The sequence below is a fragment of the Megalops cyprinoides genome, chromosome 19 (assembly GCF_013368585.1).
Source record: "Megalops cyprinoides isolate fMegCyp1 chromosome 19, fMegCyp1.pri, whole genome shotgun sequence".
In the NCBI taxonomy this organism is placed as follows: Eukaryota; Metazoa; Chordata; class Actinopteri; order Elopiformes; family Megalopidae; genus Megalops; species Megalops cyprinoides.
Genome location: NC_050601.1, coordinates 27,001,582 through 27,022,913, shown reverse-complemented (window position 1 = coordinate 27,022,913; position 21,332 = coordinate 27,001,582). Strand labels below are relative to the sequence as shown.

General features: G+C 41.6%; 2 protein-coding genes across 4 annotated transcripts; one reads left to right on the top strand and one right to left on the bottom strand.

Annotated features, from left to right (window-relative positions):
• Nucleotides 1-543: 543 nt before the first annotated feature.
• map2k4a (mitogen-activated protein kinase kinase 4a) lies at nt 544-16,927 on the bottom strand. Of its 3 annotated transcripts, none has more exons than XM_036552392.1 (12): nt 16,502-16,927; nt 15,295-15,330; nt 10,825-10,927; nt 9,307-9,481; nt 7,983-8,102; nt 7,473-7,592; nt 7,308-7,359; nt 6,879-7,006; nt 4,776-4,853; nt 4,483-4,631; nt 3,864-3,909; nt 544-3,294 (listed from the first exon to the last, which is right to left on the bottom strand). In XM_036552392.1, the coding sequence occupies exons 1-12, from the start codon at nt 16,632-16,634 to the stop codon at nt 3,181-3,183; spliced, it is 1,254 nt and encodes a 417-aa protein (XP_036408285.1). In that variant the 5' UTR covers nt 16,635-16,927; the 3' UTR covers nt 544-3,180. The 3 variants fall into 3 exon arrangements, with proteins under 3 accessions (XP_036408285.1, XP_036408286.1, XP_036408287.1); XM_036552393.1 differs by having other exon boundaries at nt 10,825-10,915; XM_036552394.1 differs by lacking the exons at nt 15,295-15,330; nt 16,502-16,927 and adding an exon at nt 12,183-12,504.
• A 1,170-nt stretch (nt 16,928-18,097) lies between these two features.
• tmem220 (transmembrane protein 220) lies at nt 18,098-20,802 on the top strand. Its single transcript, XM_036553584.1, has 6 exons — nt 18,098-18,244; nt 18,636-18,665; nt 18,943-19,003; nt 19,317-19,440; nt 20,018-20,077; nt 20,413-20,802. The coding sequence occupies exons 1-6, from the start codon at nt 18,128-18,130 to the stop codon at nt 20,543-20,545; spliced, it is 525 nt and encodes a 174-aa protein (XP_036409477.1). The 5' UTR covers nt 18,098-18,127; the 3' UTR covers nt 20,546-20,802.
• The last annotated feature ends 530 nt before the right edge of the window (nt 20,803-21,332 follow it).

Here is a 21,332-nt window from a genome sequence, read left to right as displayed (position 1 = left end):
GACAAAACTCCAAACCGGGGAAAATGGCAATCATAAACTTGAGGGAGTGAAAGATGAGATTTATTCTGGCCCATTCATTTTTGTTTGGCACCATTTTCACTTAAGATTCACCCTGGCGTCTATTTGCAAATGAAGAATGACAAGGCCACAGCTCTGTCACGTTTGAATTTTATTACATCTGACCTGCAGGCACAGGCTATATTCATTTCTACATGAACACTTAAAATTCCATTGATAATTTCTTAAATATATGAAGTCAAACCAGTAAATAGGATAGAGGCAAACCAGGAGCTCTTTAAAGCCAGATGTTAGATTACGTGATCCTATTCACTGATACAGGTAAGGCAATATCCCTGCACATTTTTTTGTTTTTTATTTCTTATACATTTTCTATAGTACAGGATATAACCCAGATTCACAATATACAGCTGTATTTTCACAGTTGTGTGAACATTATACATTTCTTTAAATCCTTAATAAAGATACACCAATGTAGTAAAACCCTCACTGTTTATACCTTATAATCTAATATTAACAGGCTGACAAAATGGACATATTTTTACACTCATTTCTCTGCACAGGAAATTTTTTTTGTCAAGAGACAATTTGCACCATGTGTCTTACATGTCAGAAAAAGTGCAAGTTTTCGTGTGTTCATAATGTGTAGACTAGCCAGGGCAATGGTGACACACATTTTTAACAGACATCAACAGTGATGAAAATGTAAATTGTACAGCAATTTAACACCTCTCAGCATTCGTCCCTCCTCTCCCCTCATGACACCATCTGAGCTTTGACATTTTTTTTAAATAAACTGGTTGACATTACAGAACAATAATTTGCTGCCAGGCACCAACTCAGAAAAAGCAAAACCAAAATGGCTTTATAGTTACTAAATGTATGCAGAGTTCATTTGATCACCTACTCAGTCTCCCTTCTGTGTACTAATTGTTATTTCATATTAAGAATGAAGTGGTGGTCTAAACCAATGTTTCCTAGTTGCTGGCTATTTTGACCTTCGTCCTCACCCCTTACGGGCCTAATTACAATTGTTGCATTCTGGGGAAGTGTGTGGAACAATTCCACTCCAAGCCAAGTTACTCAGTTTGCATTTTTGATAAGTGATGCTTCACAAAATGAGACTCAGGCTAGTTATTCATTACCTATCTGTAACAGGTCTGGAACTTTTAATCAGTTGCATTTTAATTTAGAGTTCTACAGTCAAGTGACACATAAATTCATAAAACTTGACCCATCTTACACAGCAGGTGACCCAGGTGAACAACCACTGTCCATGCGCAACCCCTTTAAATTGGCCATCAAAGTAACTGCCCTGTTCCACACTATTATAGGTGGTCGCAGTAAACACATTCTAAACTGAGTCATCACCCAGAGTAGGTGGGACAAGTGTGGTAAAAAGGACAGACATAGTAAGAAAAAAGGTAATGCAGTAAACCTTTTCCTCATATTTAGGAAAGCCATATCGTAAAGGTCCTGAAGGGACAAAAATGCTTGCACGTATTTACAAAGTGTGAAACTCTCTGCAAAAAAGACTGCAAATATAAGAGTGTATGTGTGTATGCTTGTGTTCCACAATATCCATGTACGAACAGACTCCCACACATGCAAATACAAAGGTATCTAAATCAATGTCTCGCCAAACAGAGTTCCATTCTTTCCCTCTTACTTTATTGTTTTTGAATTCATTGCACAGCAAGGCACACAAACATCCTCGATTAGCCTGGTGTGTGCTGGGTAAAATGTAGTCCTGCCCACGAATGCATGTTTCTTCGTGTTTGAGACACACGTGTGCATGTACACACGCGTGCACGCGCAGGCACGCACACACACACAAAAAATGTTCAAAAGTCATAGACAGACGAGCGCAGGACTACACAAAGAGTACGGTTCTAATATCATATGCTGATAGACACGTCTCCAAAATCATACTCCACAAGTGATTTAATACTATAAATATAATTCCAGATTTTCATCACTACATTGTGTCCACGTAAGAGATGAGGTCATCAACATGAGCCAAGAAAATGGCATGACCGTTTACTTGTGTGCAACTGTTATGTATGTGCAAGAGAAAGAAAAAGAGAGAGGGAGAAAGAGAGAAAGTACTTGTGTAGATGTCAATATACAGACACGATTGAAATGAACACCAATCTTATTGCACAAGGTGTCAGGGGGGTGGGGTGGGGGGGTTATTTTCTTCTCTTAATGTCAAACAAAACCCACAGTTGACAGCAGTCTTCTATCTGCCATAAACACAATTCAAAAAGCATTTCTCATAAAGACACACTTTATGAAATCCTGTTTCTAATTTATTTTACATAAATAATGAATAAAATCAGAGATGACTGAGCTCATCATGTTGAATAAAGAAAGTGATGTAATGGTGACTAAAAAGATGTCCTGTTGACTAAACTACACTAACCAAGGGCAAAGATAACAAAAACCCACAACAAAAACATTTTTTCTTTTGCAAGATCAAGTCAACTAACATTCACTTCCATATGACACTAGGTCTGCCTGAACAATATAAAATACATATTTGCTGTGGTATTTGCTTGCAGTATGAGCTACCCAGCTATCATTACCTTAGACAGCTAGCTAGCTAACTAGCTAGCAAACTAGCTAGCAAACTTGTGTACTACAAACAGAGCTTAACCTGAAAGCTAGCACTGCAAAACCAAAATGACATCTCAAATTTCTGCAATCTGCTGGCATCATAGCTAGCAACATGGTGAGCTAAATATAAAAGACATAAATACCATTTTTCTTTGCAGCTAAACCACAGTGCAATCAAAACCACTAGCTGGCCAGCTGGCTTGACAGTTTTGAACATCACAACAGGTTTCCTTGATATCTGGATTCATACCTCCCACTTTCTCCCCAATACAATCCTCCATTATGACAGTTTTATAGACATTTGCCTAAAGTAAACTAGATCAAGGATTGACAAATTGTTCCTCCTTGGTTTCTAAAAATACCTTTAGAATTGCATTTATGAAAGAAAGAAGGCCATTTCGACTGCAGGGTTTAGTTCGACCTCAAACACTGTGATGCATGATGAAGCAGATTCTTATACCATAGTTTTTTTTTTCTTTTTCATTTGTTTGTTTTTCATTTCTTCCCCCCAAGCCCTTCCTGGGACGCGCCTCCAGCGCGCACTCAGTCCACGTACATGGGAGAGCTGGGGGATGAGGGCATCTGATCCAGGATCCGGCACACATAGCTGGCCACATCCACCAAGCGCTCCTCGTACATCAGGATGAAGGGGTGTTTCTGCAGCCCAAGAGAAACATCACCATCACCCTTTACTAGCAAGTCACAGTCAAAGTAAAACAGGGTAGGAAGGCAGCTGACTAGTAAAAAAAAAAAAAAAAAGAGTAAAAAACCTCTGTATGCAGATACTGATGCAGATGCAAGAAACAACAACATTGTAACAAATACAAAGATAAATCATTACATACTATTATTGATATCCTTATAATTTATGTCTCTCGTAAATTCTGGCAAAATCTGTATTAGATTTTATACTTTTGTTGGATGACTTTGTGACAATTTTCCATTACGTAATTCTATTATTTATTTTTTTTTCTGAAATTTCTGAAAAACAAATACAAAGTTTCAAATAGCATTCAAAAGTTGGAAACTATTTAGTGCGTGTGTGCAAGTGTATTTGTTAATAAGAACTTGTGACAGGTATATAAAAATCAAAACACAGAAGCTGCACTTCTGTTTAACTGAGGAAACTCACTGGACATAGACCACAAAAATCACCATGAATACATATGATCAGACCCTTAGGATCAGTCTTTGTCTCCAGAGGTATAGAACAGACTAATTCTTACCAGCAGCTCTTTGTACTTTGGCCTTTTAGATTCATCCTTTGTAAGGCTAAAAGCAACAGTAAGAGAACATTAACAAAATGCTGTAAATAACACACACAGACAAATACACAGAAACACTGAAACGGTGAAAAGCTGCTGGTACATTTTTAGGAAAACTTTTACAAATCTACAACTGTCAGTAGTACAGTACATACAGAAGCCCTTTAGAAAAAAAACAAGTATACAATTAAATGTGCATAATTTACTTACTGATAACAGTAAAGAAAAGCACAGATTTTAAAAACATCAGTGGCATCAATGACATCAATTCTTTGTCCAGCAGACGAGGGGACTGAAATCTCAAGCACATTATTCCCTCCCAAGCAAGATGAGCTCTAAAGACAATTCAAGAAATGCAGTAATCTGCAGCGACAACACAAGTACTTATTTCTCTAGTCTTGAGGGGTGTTCTGAAAACACAAGAAGCCTGTGAAATGCAAAGATACAATGTTAACCCTTCTGTCAGGTTATGGCTACAATGCAAACAAAAGGCTTTGTCAACCATCACAACCCTGTGCACCCATCCCCCCACCACACACACAGAAATGTCAGCGGCTAATTATCGATGCGGCGCCCTCACCACAGGTTGACGAAGGTGATGAATTTAGGTGAGAACTGCCGCTCCTCCGAATTGCTGAGCTGTGGAGGGTCTCCCTTCACCACCTGCGTCAGCTGGTCGAAGACACTGTTCCACTTTGGGTAGGGGAACCGCCCTGTGGCCAGCTCGAACTGCAGAGAGGGACCACAACATTAAAGACACAATAATTCACCGCAGTGTGGCAAACTGGCCGTTTGTGACACACACCTCAGTAAATCTGCACAGGCTATTCTGCGCAGATTTCTGAAACATGAATGTCTGCAGCAAGGACCTACCAGCGTGATCCCCAGACTCCACACATCAGATCGGACATCATAGCCTTGCCTGGAAGCACTGGGGTCTATTCTCTCTGGCTGGAGGTGAAAGAGAAGGAGAGCATTCCAGTAACATACCCCGGTTTACTCAATGCACTTCACCAAGCTTACAAGCTTACGAGCTACAGCAAAGCTGTGGCACAATGTTACTCAGAACATAGTTTCCTTCCGTAACACTGTTTTGAGACTTTGCCATAAGCAAGAATTAGGGATGCCCCGATCCGATACTCAGTATCGGTATTGGTCCGATACTGGCCAGAATCACTGGATCGGATATCGGAAAAAAAAGTATAATCCAATACGATCCACTAGCCTAAACTATCACGTAAATGCTTAACAAAACTTTGAGATGTCGTAAAGAGAGATGTGTCACGAGTAACACAGATGAGCAGCATGTGTCACGTGAACAGTACCTAGAATGTGAGTGAGACCTGTCAGCATCGCTGTCATCACGTCAGTGATGTGTGGAGTTATTTTAAGCTCAAGGAAGAAAAAAGCAAAACAGCAGAGTGCAATTTATGCAATATGAGGTGTGTTTCGAGGGATGGCAGCAGCATTGGAAACTTCAACACCATGAACTTGATTAAACACTTGCAGAAGCATCTTGGAAAGGAGTATGCCGAATTTATACAGGCAACGAGTGCCAAGAGGAAAAGTGTGCCGCAACAACAAACACTGCTGGAAAAAATTCAGAAGCGTGAGAAACTCCTCCTCCAGACAGCAACAAAGCAAAGATGATAATGGAGAAAGGCACTGAACTGAAGAACTGAAAAAAAGTGGATTGTTGCATCTCTAGCAAGAATAGGTATTGCTCCTCTCCTGTGCTTGCTCCTCATCCTCTCCTTAGAGCCTTTTCATCCTCTAGTGGTCAAATGAGTGTACTATAATTACTAAAGGGGAGCCTGCCAGTGGGGGACAATCAGAGCCGACTCTGAACAATTTGGTGCCCCAGGCAAGATTTTAGCTGGTGCCCCCCAATCACAGCCAATTCCACCACCACGGTTAATTGTGGTTTTAAACTATTCTTTATGGTCAGAAGGTTATTCCCTAAACACCTGAATAGTCTTTCCAACTTTCCCTACGAATTTAAGGTGGGAGTAACTGACGTTAATTCTAGCTGTTTATTAAATTAGTGAATGTTACTATCGTCCAAAGTAAGCTAGTAACACCCTGCTCCAACGGTTACTAGTATTACTATGCTATATATAAATTATTCATTCATCACATTACCTGTCTGCTTCCCGCTTTTCCTCCTCTTGTCTTCTTTTTTTTCCCTGTGCACCAGAGGGCTTTGGTCTTTTTGACATGCTTACGCTACTGATGTTAGCCTAATCGTAACACGCGCCGGAGCAACCCAGAAAATAGGCTAAGTAGTTATGATGTTGTGGCCTTTTTTTAATATTTTGAAATAATAGTGTTAAAATAGTATTAGTAAAAAACAGAAAAAGTTAAAAATTTTGATGTTGTTTTCTTCCTTCATTTGGAGCGCCCCTATGGATGGAAGGGCCGGCTCTGGGGACAATACCCATTCTATAGCTGCATAGCCGTTGTCTTTGTCCTGATCATTGACTGAAACTGTTGGTATAAGTGCAGCTAAATCACAAACACTGAATCCATATTGCTGCTGCCGACTAACTGAGGGTCATGGTAAAACGAGCTGCTGTTATGTTTCATAACTCCATAAAACGTCAATAAAGCAAACATGCAGACACAATAAGCAAACAAATTTCAGTATTAGAACAGCTAACGCGCACTGGGCAACCATGCATTTTTCTAATTAGAATCAGGAAATTGGGGTTTAGTGTCATTATACTCAACAACAATAACCACAACTACAGTCATATCTGTTACACACGCAGGCACCTGCTCAGCTCTGGTTCTGTCCAAACAAAGCTGACATAACAAGCTTAGCAAGCAAATTCACAAGGACAGTGTGTATTTTGTGCGATGTTTTGGGCAGGACAGAAGGAAGGGACACACACTATGGGACAGCAGGCTTTCTGTCCACATTTCACCGTCTTTGAAACACCTGTTTCCTGGATGAGCCTAGTCCATCCCACTTACTGCCATGTAGGGTCGGCAGCCAGCGTCTCGTGTCTTGGCAATGGAGTCTACGAGTTGGCCGCTGATGCCAAAATCACAGAGCTTAATGTTGCCCTTCCTGTCCAGAAGAATGTTGGAAGGCTTGATATCTGGAGAGATGTGTAGAGACATATTACATTCTTGTCATTTAGCAGATGCTCTTAAATAGTTAAAAGTGCTCTTAAAAACTTAAATAGGTTACAATTTTATCCAACTGCACAGCTGGATATTTGCTGAGGCAACTGTGGGTAGGTACATTGCCAAAGGGCACAACAGCAGTGCTCCAGAAGTGAATCAAACCAGCAACCCTTTGGTTACTAGCCCTGCTTCTTAACACTACACCACACTGCTGCCCACACAGTTACAAAGATGCTCAATATATCTGCTTTTTGTCATATGGCACAGCCTTACCTCGGTGAATTATTTTCAAGTTTTCTTTTAAGTGGTTAAGTGCTTTCACAGTCTGGAATTTAAAACAAACACAGGAAAATTAAGGCTATGGTATCAAAATAGCAAAAAATATATTTATCATAAAGATTTACTTGAAACAAATCTTTGAATAAAGCACCAACTTACAGCTAAAGTTATTTTGCCTAATATTTCCTCTGGAATCACATCGTCTAATGCACAATATACATATTTGTAGAATTTGTCGAACGAGGTAGACATGAGCTCCATACATATCCAACAGTCTCCCTGGAAAAATATCAACGAAAAGTTATTGAAAATACATAAGGCATAAGCTGCATATTTAACCTCAACTACAGCTGGATATTTACTTAAATAGATTATGTACTTTGCTCAATGCTACAACAGCTACACTCAAATCAAGTAAAGCCTGCAGCCCCCTAGTCACTAGCATATTTTCTTCAGCACTTAATCTCCCTTACTAAAGTAATAAACAACCACACTGGCATGGTGAGAGCTTGATGTGTGACCAAAACTTAGGCATAATGTATATCAAATGACATCTGTATTCTTCAGACATTATTAAACCAGTTTACTGAAAGATCAACACTACACACAAAAAAGAAAATTCACTCGGAAAGTTTAAGGTTTTTGTCTTTTTCCCGTCAGTGTGCTCACCTCCCTGAAGAGGGCACCGTAGAACTGGACAATGTACGGGCAGTCACTGCTCCTCATCACTACATCCAGGTCCATCAACAGCTGCTTCTGTTCCTTCTCATCTACCGTTGACCGGATCCTCTGCAAACAAAACGAAACCATACATTAAAACTTTATGACAGAGGTTCTCAACCCAATCCTCTGCAGCTAACATATGATCACATGCTACAACCTAACAAGAGACCCTCAAGCCAATCCTCTGTGACCAAGCTGTGACAGTACATTGGATCCTAATGACAGAAACGCTCAACATAATCCTTGATCTCTGAGACTGAAAACTGCACAAGTGAAATTTACAAGAGACCATGAACAAATCCCCCCGAAAAGACTGCATGTAACATAAGTTCAACCTCAACCTCATTCTCTGAAACAGACTGGTCCATTGACAATTACAAAGGTCCAACACATGGTTGTGATACTAATGTTATTCATAGAAAGTTAAAAGTCAGTGGGATGTCCAGTATGTATAGGATGTTGACAATTGACCCAAGTCTTGGGGGCAAGGACGATCACAGACAGCAGGGGGGAAGGACGGTCACAGACAGCAGGGGGGAAGGACGGTCACAGACAGCAGCGGGGAAGGACGGTCACACACAGCAGCGGGGAAGGACGGTCACACACAGCAGCGGGGAAGGACGGTCACACACAGCAGCGGGGAAGGACGGTCACACACAGCAGCGGGGAAGGACGGTCACACACAGCAGGGGGGAAGGACGGTCACACACAGCAGCGGGGAAGGACGGTCACACACAGCAGAGGGGAAGGACGGTCACACACAGCAGCGGGGAAGGACGGTCACACACAGCAGCGGGGAAGGACGGTCACACACAGCAGCGGGGAAGGACGGTCACACACAGCAGGGGGGAAGGACGGTCACACACAATGGGGGGGAAGGACAGTCACAGACAGCAGGGGGGAAGGACGGTCACAGACAGCAGGGGGGAAGGACGGTCACAGACAGCAGGGGGGAAGGACGGTCACACACAGCAGCGGGGAAGGACGGTCACAGACAGCAGCGGGGAAGGACGGTCACACACAGCAGCGGGGAAGGACGGTCACACACAGCAGCGGGGAAGGACGGTCACACACAGCAGCGGGGAAGGATGGTCACACACAATGGGGGGGAAGGACAGTCACACTCAGTGGGGGGGGCGGGGGGCAGGTGTGTTGGTCGCAGACAGCAAGGGGAAGGACGTTCACAGACAGAAGACAGAAGAGGGAAGAGTGGCCACAGACAGTAGGGGGAAAAGCGGCCACAGACAGCAGGTCACCGCTGGAAAATTACCTTGACTGCCATGATCTGACCGCTGGGCTTATGCACCATCTTGTTAACGGAGCCATAGGCACCCCGTCCGATCTCACCCAGGTCCTTCAGGTCCTCGGCTGTGAAGTCCCAGTGCTGCTCTGGCGAAATCTTCAACTTCCCTGATGACTCGAGACTGTGTGTCCGCAGCCTCTCTCTGGAGACAGGCAAGAAGGAAAAGATGGACTCTCTCTCAAACAAATGAGACAAGTCATTTTTATTTCTATTAGGGATGGATTTTACCAATATTATCTATGACAACTGAAAGTGATCATCAATGGTAACAAATGCTGCATGCTTGTTTTGTTTAGATTTGAAACTGCACTTAAAATAACAAAAAGTCTCATTATATTTAAGAGCTAACAACTTGTTCCAGATTGATTCGTACAGCAGCTAGGATTTTGGTGCTCTTGCACATATGAACACGGCGACAATAATGTAATGCAATATTCTACCATATTGCTGCCACCTAATGGCAAAATATATTAAGCACAGTGATGGAGCCATTTACTCCTTACACAGGAGCAACGAAGCACAATAAATGCAATCCGGTCATACACCTGAAGACAACCTGATGCTATTTTTCAAACTACAACTCCCACGGTGAACCACAGGAGGACAAACGCTGAATAAAGGATAGACATATCTTCTACAGATGTGATCCGTCCAGCTCACTGGTATGTGCAGATTCCCAATAGGGTACTATTCATCAGTGTGGCAAAGGGACCCTGATCAATGTAATCCACCCAAAACCCACCAGTCACTGGTGGATAAGGACACAACCAGGCTTTAACATGGCAAGGGAAAGGGCTCTAGGGTCCAGCCTGACTAAGCCTCTCAGAAACTTTTGCCAGTATATTACCTTTATTTCTTACATCATTTGATGCTGATGTGAAATCCTGTGAAAAATTCACATTTTTCCACCATTTATGCAGCTCAGTTTTGGAATCACCAAGCTCTATACTGTAGTCAACTTGTCTCACTTTGTGCAGCCAACAGCTATTTTTCCACACCAAGTTACACATCATACTAAACTGGAGTGGCCACTCAGTGGAGGATAGGTGCTACTCAAAGGGGGTAATTCACAGGGTGCAACTCTCAGAGTGCCCAAAAGAAGCAAACGCTGTGGACAAACCCACCCCTATCCCCAAAGGAATGAAGCCTGTACCGCCACTGTGGATTCCCAGCCAGCAACAGCTGATGATTCAGCTGGGGTTGAACCTTGGCCTAGCTCAGCTTGAACCTAGCTCAGCTTGTGCTCAAGGTGAGCGCCATAACCACAGAGCTACTCAGGAGCCTGAAAAACTTTTTAAAAACTTTTTTTGAAAAGTATGTCTGTTTCTGTATACGTGTGTGGTGAAATTTCACTGTGCTCCTAGTTTTATGCTAATGTGGGGAAAAAAATCTTTTTCCCCAAATGTCAACTACTCCACATTCTGTAAGAGGCTACCATGAAGGGGAAGAGAGACAAGGTACACTGGAGAACCTGGCTCTACTCACATGTGTGGGTTCTGGAAAGGAGGACCGGCTGTGTTCAGGGTGAACCTGGCAGTGGGCTTAATCGGTGGATTGGCGAAATTTAACTTCAGTGCTTTGCGTTTGCCTGCGAAACAAAGAGAAACAGCGCTTCATTAAGACAGCTCATCCAGAGAGGGGGCATCCCTCAGTACCAGCAGACACTCTCACACACACCGACCACACTGACCCTGTACGCAAACAAAACAGCAAAATTGTAAACTTTTAAATGTACAAGTAACACAGAGAACAGTGCCAGCACCATCATGGAAAGATAAACTGCACTATTAAGACTGGTCTAGAGTAAGGGGGTTTATAGAACCCTCTAACAATGGGCACCGTCTGGCCAACCATACAGGCAGAAATCCACACAGTTGGCCGAATGACGTGTATATTTATAAATACAGTAACACAGTTCCATGAGGAACATGGTGTGGTGCAAGGACTAGCTCTGAGAATTCTGAATGCTCTCTCGCTCCAGTTTGGGTAAGAAAAATCAAGACCTGACAAAATTTTTGACCACTTCCATGTGACCCCAAAAATAAGAGAAAGTAAAACATTATTTTTCCAATGAAATGTGACAGGAATGCATTAATTCAATTTCACTTAATACCTCCAGTGAAAAAAATCATTTCCATATATTTACACCATATAGATTAACACCATTGAGCCTATGAGGACACAATGAGAATATGCATTCAAAAAAAACATGACAATAATTTTACATCAAACTTCATACTGAATAAGATCACCACCTGGATTCTGAGAATTATAATACTATAGGAAACTATCACAATCATCACACATGTCATGTGTCGGGGGGGAGGGGGGGGGGCAACCAACAATCAGATTTCTTAAAAGGCACCAAGTATGGATCTGAAAAACTAGTATCACCTTTTTATTCTATTCTAATTCAATATATACTTAAGTTTACCACTACCCTGAAGCTCTCTGGAAAAAGACATTTCAGAGATAAAAACCAGGATGTTTCACTTGCATTACTGCAGCTGTACGAAATATGTACATGGTGTGAACTGTACTTGATAAAGCCTTATTTTTTCCAAACAAAAATTATCCCTGGGCTTCTGATTTTTATAGGATGATTCTTGGTGCCCTTTATGAGTTAAAGGTATTCATGAGACATCAAGAGAGACTATCAAAAGTAATTAAGGATGACACAACCAAGGCAAAATCACCACAGTTTGCGAGAGCAAAGAAACAAATAGAAAAGAAAAAATCAAAAACATGCGAGTGTCCACATGAAATACAACAAAACGGGGATGACGGCGACACCCTGACTCGTTGGGACTCAGTGGCTTGGGGGTGGGGGGGGGAGCGCTCACCGTTATTCCGCATCAAGTCGGGGGGGGTGAGGGGTGATGGGAGACAACGGAAAAGGGAGAAAGAAATCGTCAACGAATCAAGCCTCTTTTTTTAATAATAACCCGTGGTAGTGCAGAGGAACAAGCATTCAAAAGGATTCAAACTGAGGAAATAAAAAACAGCTCATTACAGAACTCCAGTCTACAGCGCATCACAGCAAGCCAGCTGGAATTCCTTTAACTGACTGCCACAGTAGTGAAAGACACACAACCATCACAGACACTTGGAGTTGGTCTCTATACTATCAATACCTTATCATTATGAAATACTTCTTCATGAGAGAAAACCATTACATTGTAGTTTCCTGAAAAAAAAAAACTCAATTACACAATTCAACCAGCTAATAGGTTTTGTATTGTTTTGCATTCAACATCAGTTTACAAATAATTGATAAGTAATATCAGCGAAACCCTTGGTTACAAATGTTCAGAGGACCACAAAGCATTCTTCACATGGTGACCCAACCCTGGTCCTGGAGGGCCACAGTGCCTGCAGGTCTACCCTACCTTGGGCATGGGGGGCCACAGTGCCTGCAGGGATACTCTGCCCTGGTTCTGGAGGCCTGCAGTGCTTGCAGGGCCACTCTGCCCTGGTCCTGGAGAGCAGCAGCAACTATAGATTCTCTTCCCTGCCTGACATTCATCTCCCTGCCTTAACTAATGATGGCCTTGATTGAACCAGATCAGCTTCCCTTATAGTTCTGACCATGTTACTGGTTTAAAGAGCACTCAGAAATCTTGCTAAATCACTGCCATCCCAGACTGGAGTCAAGGAGACCCATCACACTCATACTACGTGCACTGAAGCTTCAGAGAGACCACATCAGTCTCACTCCAAATGTTAAAACATCCATTCTTCTGAAAGTCTCACATGCACCAACTGCTAAAACATCCATTCTCCTGCAACACTCTCAGACTTGACTGCCAGTTCACTTGTTAGGCTGGAGTAAATATGAATTTAGGATCCTTGCTGCTTCAGATCAGGCTAGCGATTTCTCTGACGTTCCCCAGAAAGTGGTAGTTCATCCAAATCAGTCCTCAATTTTAGCTATTCTGTACACAATCAGCTAAATTCTCACACCAACCTCTCAGTGAATATTCTAACATGGCAATTACATAGGCTTCATCCTATTCAGGAATCCACAGAGGATAAATACTGGCCTTTAACTTTTTCTTAAAATAATAAGACATGATTAACTGAAGCAGCAATTGTTTCTTTGTGCTTACTAACGCCTCCTTCAATGACCTATTTATGATACAGCCAGTCTTGGTTTCATATTGAGACAATGGGGTGAGACTAGGAGTGGGGGCTGAACGGGTGGAATCATCACCACTCTAAATGAAGGACAGAAATAAAGTTGAGTACTTTGACTTGAGGAAAGCATACGCATAAATGTATGCTTTTCTACTTCACAAATATTGCAAAAGGGAATTACAGCCACAGCAACCCCATTCCCTAAGTACACACCACACTTCAAAACCAGGGTCATTTTCAAGATTCAGGTTCTCACCTACCATTCATACATCTGGATGTTTATCTTTCAGTGCAGTAGCTGAGTTCTACTTTATCCATGCATTACTCATGGCAAGAACCAAAAACCATCTGGCAAAAATCTACTGCTCTTGTAACTACCCCACTTCGGCACTCTGCTCAAAAGCATGCCTCTGAGCATATCAAAGGACTCTGCCTTGGTCTTGGGCTCCAGGTCAATGACCTGCAGTCCTGGACTGAAAGCATGTCTTGTGGTTTGGCCTCAGATGGAGAATTAGCCGGTTGCATGCCTTGATTTGTACACAGAGCCTAAAGCATGTTGGACAAAATGATGCCCACCTCAGTCTTAGTATCAGTCATGGACACAGTGGGTTTTAACTAAATCACCTGGAAGCTATGCACAAAGTCTGCACACCAACAAGGAGTTCAGGAGTGAGCAAATCATCCTAACATTATTCTTCCCAGGTTCAATCAATAAACTCCAAAGTATTAATGTCCTAATAAATACAAATGTATTGCCCCACAAAATCAATACTCAGTAAATGAGCATGCAATCATGTACATGTATACTTATGGAGAGACAATTCTCCAAACCAATGATCTATACATTTAGTAAGTTGATCAAAACAGATTTTTCAAAACCTCTAGAACAGAGGTTTTCAACCTTATTGGGGCTAAGGCACATCAAAGGTCAAACTGGAACGTCAAGGCACACCAACTTGGTTATCGATTATGAAGAATGTCACACTCATTATGATAGGCTATACTGTCATTACTGAGATCTGACCCATATTGCACTACAACAGACTGTCAAATAATTACCAAACAGATAGTTAAATCAGACAGACAATCGTAAAATTTATTAAAAATGCACTGAAGTGCATCGGAGCAAGAACTTGTCCGACATAGTGCGGCATCATGAACAGCAACATACTAAAATAAAATAAAAAACAAAACATTACTCCATTAACCCTTTCGCACGTACGGTCACACTGGTGTGATTTGCCGTTTAGTGTGTATGCTAAAACCGGTGGGATTAGAACACTGGTTTGGAAAAATTCTAGCTAATTTTATTTTTGAGGAAACAGCGATTCCAATGCTAACCGAAAACTATGAGAAGCTTAATAACGCTAATGAAAACATCACGTATCATGTAACGTAACACGCGGGCTACATAGCATAAAAATAAGTTACGTGGGTTAATAGCACAATATAAAACATCAGTCTTTTCTCAGAGTATAAGTGCACACACACACACACACACACACACACATACACACACACCTGTTTAAAAACGCATCGGGTTCCCCAATATTCCACGGCACACTTCACTTTGCCTCATGGCACACCAGCGTGCCGCGGCACACCGGTTGAGAACCACTGCTGTAGAATACAAGCATAACGAGGGCAAACCATCCTCGGTGCTAAGTATTGCTCATTGCACAAGCAACTAGATTCTGAACACAGCTGCAATTTATATTACATTATACACAATCACATTAAGCATACCAACAAAACACTGTAATACTGTGTAATTACACACTCTGTGTAATAAAACATAAAAATAAAAGTTAACGGTACCTGTTTCGTTCTGACACCTCCAACATGTGTTCGTTTCTGCAAGATTAAAACGAAACATTAAATTGTTTGTGGAAACTGTTAACGTATTATTTATAATTAATGTGAAACACTTACCTGGCTACGAATCATTTAAACCGTGCCCTCTATCTAAACGTTTTAGCTGATCCACGATCGTACTAACAACACTAAACATGCATGTTGCATCTACATAGAAAGCGCTGCAGCAAACTTCTTAGCTGATACAAAAAATGAGACGATTGGCATGACTTGATTAAACGTGTAACTGGTTGTCTACACAGGGCTAGTGAACACCACAACTAAATAGCTTATTGCCGAAATGAATTCATTTCCACTAACAAACAAGGTAGCTAGCAATAGATGTTGCAACATGCAATCAGGTCTGCGTCGCATTAGCTCGCTTGCTAAGCAGCTAGCCAGTCTGGCGAGGTCACTAAAAAGTAACTTAGAATGTTTCATGCGAACCACTTATTTACGTATGGTCGGACATTAATATTACTAGCTGTAAATAATGTCAACTATATCTTAAAAATAATGGCGACGAGCCACATTTTTTCATTGCATTTTGACTCGCTATCTACCTTAAGATAGCTAACCAGCTACCGACGCAAGGCCTTAGAGTACAATATCCAGCCAGCCATCCAGTTGGCCAAAACACAGTTAATGTTGGCAAACAAAGCCATATGAAAGAACCGAATTCTAATTCATTGCATAGTCAGCCTTTTCTTGTGTAGCTACGTGACATCGTATTTGGTCTAACTAAAATACATGCACGGGCCTTAATACTAGCGCAGTTAGTTAGGTAGAAAGCAAGACATGTAGATGGCTAACTATACCTGTAAATTATTACCTACAGCTTCTGCTTGCCGTTAGAAATATTCATCTGTCTGTGTAATATAAATACTGTCTGGCCCATGTTCCTCTAGTGATTCTAGAGCTTAAAAATTTAATCATGATGAATCAGATGGTAAAGCAAGATCCTTCAGAAAAGCCTTCCAGGTTAGTAAGCTCGCTAGCACTGCTGCGATGTCGAACACAAGAATAGCTAGCTAGCCACCTAAACTGCACCATTCCGGTGCAGCGGTGGCAGCTTGGGTCATTTCGCCAAACGCGTTAGCCAACTACCCGTTTCTGACTAAGTCAAGAGGAAAAGCTACAATAGCAGGGCTTTTCTTTTCCGCCCTCTTACCCTGCGTGCTGCTCATGGTGGTTATGTGTTGAGACTGGGTTTGGTGGTGGTGTGGCAGAGCTGTAGATCCTGCGTTATTGCTGTTGTGGCTGGAGGAGGAGGTTGAGTTGGTGCTGGGGCTGTGAGTCGCCATTGTTACGGGCTTGGATTCCAGCAGCAACACTGAGCTGCAGTGCAGAGAGACCGAGAGAGTAACTTTACCCTCTCCAGGCAGGACACCTCGCTAGCCAGCTAGCTTAGCCACGGGGCTCGGTTCGCACGACCTCTAAACGAATTGTACGCTTTAGTCCAACAAACCTCCCCAGATGCTCTAAGCGAAGAGAGACACCGAGCCAGCTAGCTAGCTACGAAACTGAGAACAGCAGTATATGCTCGGGCTGTAATCCAGATTCAATCCATTTCATAACAGACATGGGACACCTAGCTTCAGCATTCTGCACTGCACGACCCCGTGCTCAGCTGACCGAAACTGCAGGTGGGAGGAGGAGGGGGTGCGAGAAAACGGAAATCCCAGCCTGATGCCCCTCATACATACATACATACATACATACAGACAGACATATGTACGTACACACATATCGTGATGTTGTCATCTGCTTATGTATATCATGCTGTATATCACGGCTTTGTAGGCAAATGAAGAAGCTATGCTTTAGCAAGTTTCATGAAAAACACAAATATACACTATATCTTGGTGTTAATTTAACGCGTTATACATAGGGTATTTACTACGAAATTTACAAAGGCGGAAAACACTAATTACGGGGCAAGCAGGTCCACATGTAGCGTTTTTTTTTCCCTTGTATTTCTGTGTCCCGAGATACAAGGGCAGCTCTCAGTAGAGTGGAATGACCTTCCTGCTAAGATTCGTAGAACAGACTCCCTGGGTGCCTTCAAGAGAAAGCTGAAAACTCACCTCTTCAAGCTTTACCTCTAGTCTACCTTCCTCTCTATATGTCCTATCTATCTCGATTTTCTATTTTTAAAAAAGCGGTCTACACTAGTTTACCACTTAACTCAGTATTTTACTGACCTCTTGTAGTACTTTTCGATAGCTACTCTTAGTATTGTGATGCAGTTATTTAGAAGTCGCTCTGGAAAAGAGCGTCTGCTAAATGACGTAATGTAATGTAATTTAATGCAATAGTTCATTGGTCATATGACACAGAACATTTGCGTGACACTGTAGTTCCAGAGCTTCGTCTCAGGAATGTATTAAAATTTATTTTCCCCACAGTGGTTTCTTGTTTTTGCTTGATACTGCTAACTGTTTTGGTATAGACTGACAAATTGTCTAAGTGACTAATATTACATTTTGAATTACAAGATGAAACATACACATTGAAAATAAAATAATTATTCTGATAAAATAAATTCAATGTGACTGCCAATGTTATTGCCTCCCTAACGTACACAATTCAGTTGTGACCATATTCTAAACATCACTAATATTCCCCCTGCTGAAGTTTATTAGTTCTGAACGTACCAAAAGCAACATGTTCGTTATGTAAGAAACTTCACTTCCCGAACTCCACCGCCACGTTGCACGTGATGCAGTCCAGGTTCGAAGTTTAGTTAAGAAGAGAAATGCTTTGACGTTGGGGGCAGATTTTCTATTCAGTCACAATGAAGCAAAACGGGAATGCAATGGGAACCACTAAAACAAAAAAGTGTTTTCGGATGATATGGAGATCTTGCAATCTATGCATGTGTCTCTTTTTCGCTTTAGCGAGCTATGTGCAGGCAAGTACCCATTCTTCCAAAATTCACAACTTTCCGGGCTCGCAGTTTAGTACAGATATTCGCTCGCCTTAGATTGTTGTTAGTCTATCAAAGCTGTTGATGCGAAACAGTTTTAAAGGACAGTAACGTTGCACTTAACGTTTAATATGGCAATACGCTTATTTCAGGCAACACAATGTCATATCTAGCCTATATCTACATTTCCATTTTGCTGCCTTAATGCACGCGGGTATGTCGGAGAATTCCATTGTGAAATCCAGACCAGTAAAAGGATATTACTACTAGCTGATAAACCGAAGGCGACCATAAACTACATGAAACTAACAATGTCAAGCGATCTACCGTCAACTGATTGGAATAAATGTAATCTAATATTTTGGTGTCCTCCTAGATAAATGACCCTGACGCTGGCTTGTGGATGGTAAGAATATCTATTCATCTATTTAGCTACTTTGCTGGGAATGCGTTTTGCCACGGGTGATGAATCAATACCAGTGGAGAACAAAAGTGTTGCTTTTTTAGATCAATCCTGCTTATATTGACTGATCGTCAATTTTTCGGTGGTTCGTCCATCACTGATCCCAAGCCTCAAACTCACAATCCTCATGAAGACCAGAGTTTCTGTTAACACCTGTATGCTGTACCTGTATGCTTTAATACCTCTATATCCATTTATTGCCTTTAAAATGTGCTTACAGGCTGGATATGCCATTCCTGCAGGTTTGTGCTTATTGATAAGCTTTAATCCACATGTAACAGGTAAGCCATTTGATTTTTCCAGCAATGCAATTTAAAAAGCCCAACCTGAAAAGCAAGTCTAAACATTTAGGTATCCATTTACATTAATACGTTAGTGCCCAGCAAGCTAACGCAACAGTTGACACAAAAATTGGTTCCTGGTAGTCAGCATAGTTTACTGAGCTCTGATACTTTGAATGTTCAGGTTCCTACGCCCCTTCTCATATGAGACCTAACTATTTTAAACAGGAAGGTCTACAGAATTCATTGAGGGGTGGTTATTGCACCATGCAGTGGGAAGTAGCCATATGGATCCTGGTTCATTGTCTTGCAGAGGCGTTGCTATGGAGGAGGCTGGCTGACCTGCACACACTCATCTCTGCAGCTGTGGCCGCTATGTTGGGATGGACTCTCCATAAGGAAGGTGTTAAGCATGTCCTCCAGCAGGAGAAAGGAAGGTATCTGTGATATGAACAGCCAGCCTTTAATAGTTTGCATATTGTTTGCAAACTATTAATAGTTTGCAAGTTTGCATATATAATGGGCACCGAGGTTACCAACTCATGAAATACTTTTGCTCCATATGTGAGAACACTATGGTAGGAAATTACCGTACACATCTTGACCTTGTTTGACTTGTGACGGCATTGATACTTAATTTGACTGTATTTGGAAGGGTATTTATGGATGTTTGGGTAGGGCTTTCAGTTGCCTGAGAAGATGGTTGTTGGGGCAGCTGGTGTGAAAACTGCTACATTTCTACAAGGATGTAATTGTGGTATGTTGTACATTTAAACAGGACCAGAGTGAGAATGTCATTTGAGTGTGTTGGTCTCACGTGGAATAGCCCACAAACCCCAAAAAGCTATCGGGTCTTTTGAAATGATACTCAGCAAACAGCAGCAATATGCAGAAGACCATGTACGGTTTCATGTGAAAAACACAGACATGCAGGTATTATATAACTCTTGACTCCTGTGGAATCTTTGTTTGCATGATAATCCACCTGAATTGACTTGTTCCTCCTGCTAACAGGGAATTCTCTGGGCTAGTGTTGACAGCGGTCTGGCTTCTCCTGTGTCGCCATTCTGGAAGGTGAGGATTTTCCATTATTTTGAACCATATTTAAACAACCGTATACGTCCAGTCTGTAAATCTGTAAAATCATTGGAAAGAAAAAACAGCTTAGAGTGATATTGTTCTTATTAGGTAATGGTTATGTATTTTCAATGTACCCTTTCTCCTACTGTCACAGAGATGTAATTCAAACTATTGTTTCCCCATTACAATGACCTGGGTGATGTAGAGGGCATTGATTCACTTGTTTCTCCTGAAATATCAGTTGCCACAGGTTGGGCCATGGAGACTTTGTGGGGTGAAATGCTTCTGTCCAATCAATACCTTTGGTACTACTGATTTTTCCATTCTAGGAATCCGATTGGTGCCCTCAGAGCATGCACGGCAGCTGCCATCACAGCATTCCCATTTGTGACATGGCTGTACTACTACATCAACAAAGACCTAAGGGCTGCCTGGCCCTCACACTGTAAAACAGCGCTGTAGATAAGCAAACCACAGTGATGTGGCATGCAAAAAACCCCCACTACAAAGCAGGGAAGTGGAAAGGTCAAAGGGCACAAAAAGATTAAGGGGGAAACGATTAAGCAACAAACCCACCAGCAATTATGTCTGTCATCTTTTGTTATCATCACACAAATCAGATTAACAGGCAAGCCAAAAACATAAGTCAACTACTTGATAGGTAAATGTATTGCTGTCAGTTTCTGCATTTGATATGGCTTTGCTTAGCAACCTGCAAAACCACCACAAATCCAAAATGATATTTCACATAAAGTCAGTGTTCATAAAAGGTTTCATGTAAGAAAAGTTTGGTTGACTGTATCATCTTTTGCTTACTAGCATTACAGATGTCCCTTTCTATAACAATCTGATTGGCTCTTTAAATTCTTCACTCACATTGTTTGCCCTTGTATGGCTTGGATTGGATGCCTATAATGTATAATACAGATTCATCTATTCACTACTTTGTATACATGTCATTTACATGGCAAACATCTGGATGTTAAACTGTATTTTCTTCCATAGTACACATTCCATAGCATCCTCATACAGCTAGAGGTGTAAAGGTGAACTTCAGCAACTACAACCCAAAACACTCAATTTCAGAATCCACTCGGTGGCATCAATGAGGCAAAAATAAATAACACCTTACTTAAACTTCTGACTAAGGTCATTTGGCTGAACTGTTGAAACAGTCATATTTAAAAAATAAAGCAATGCTTTGCAAGAGCAGACATGTGCAAGCTGTCTTTTCACCAAGTATCACTAG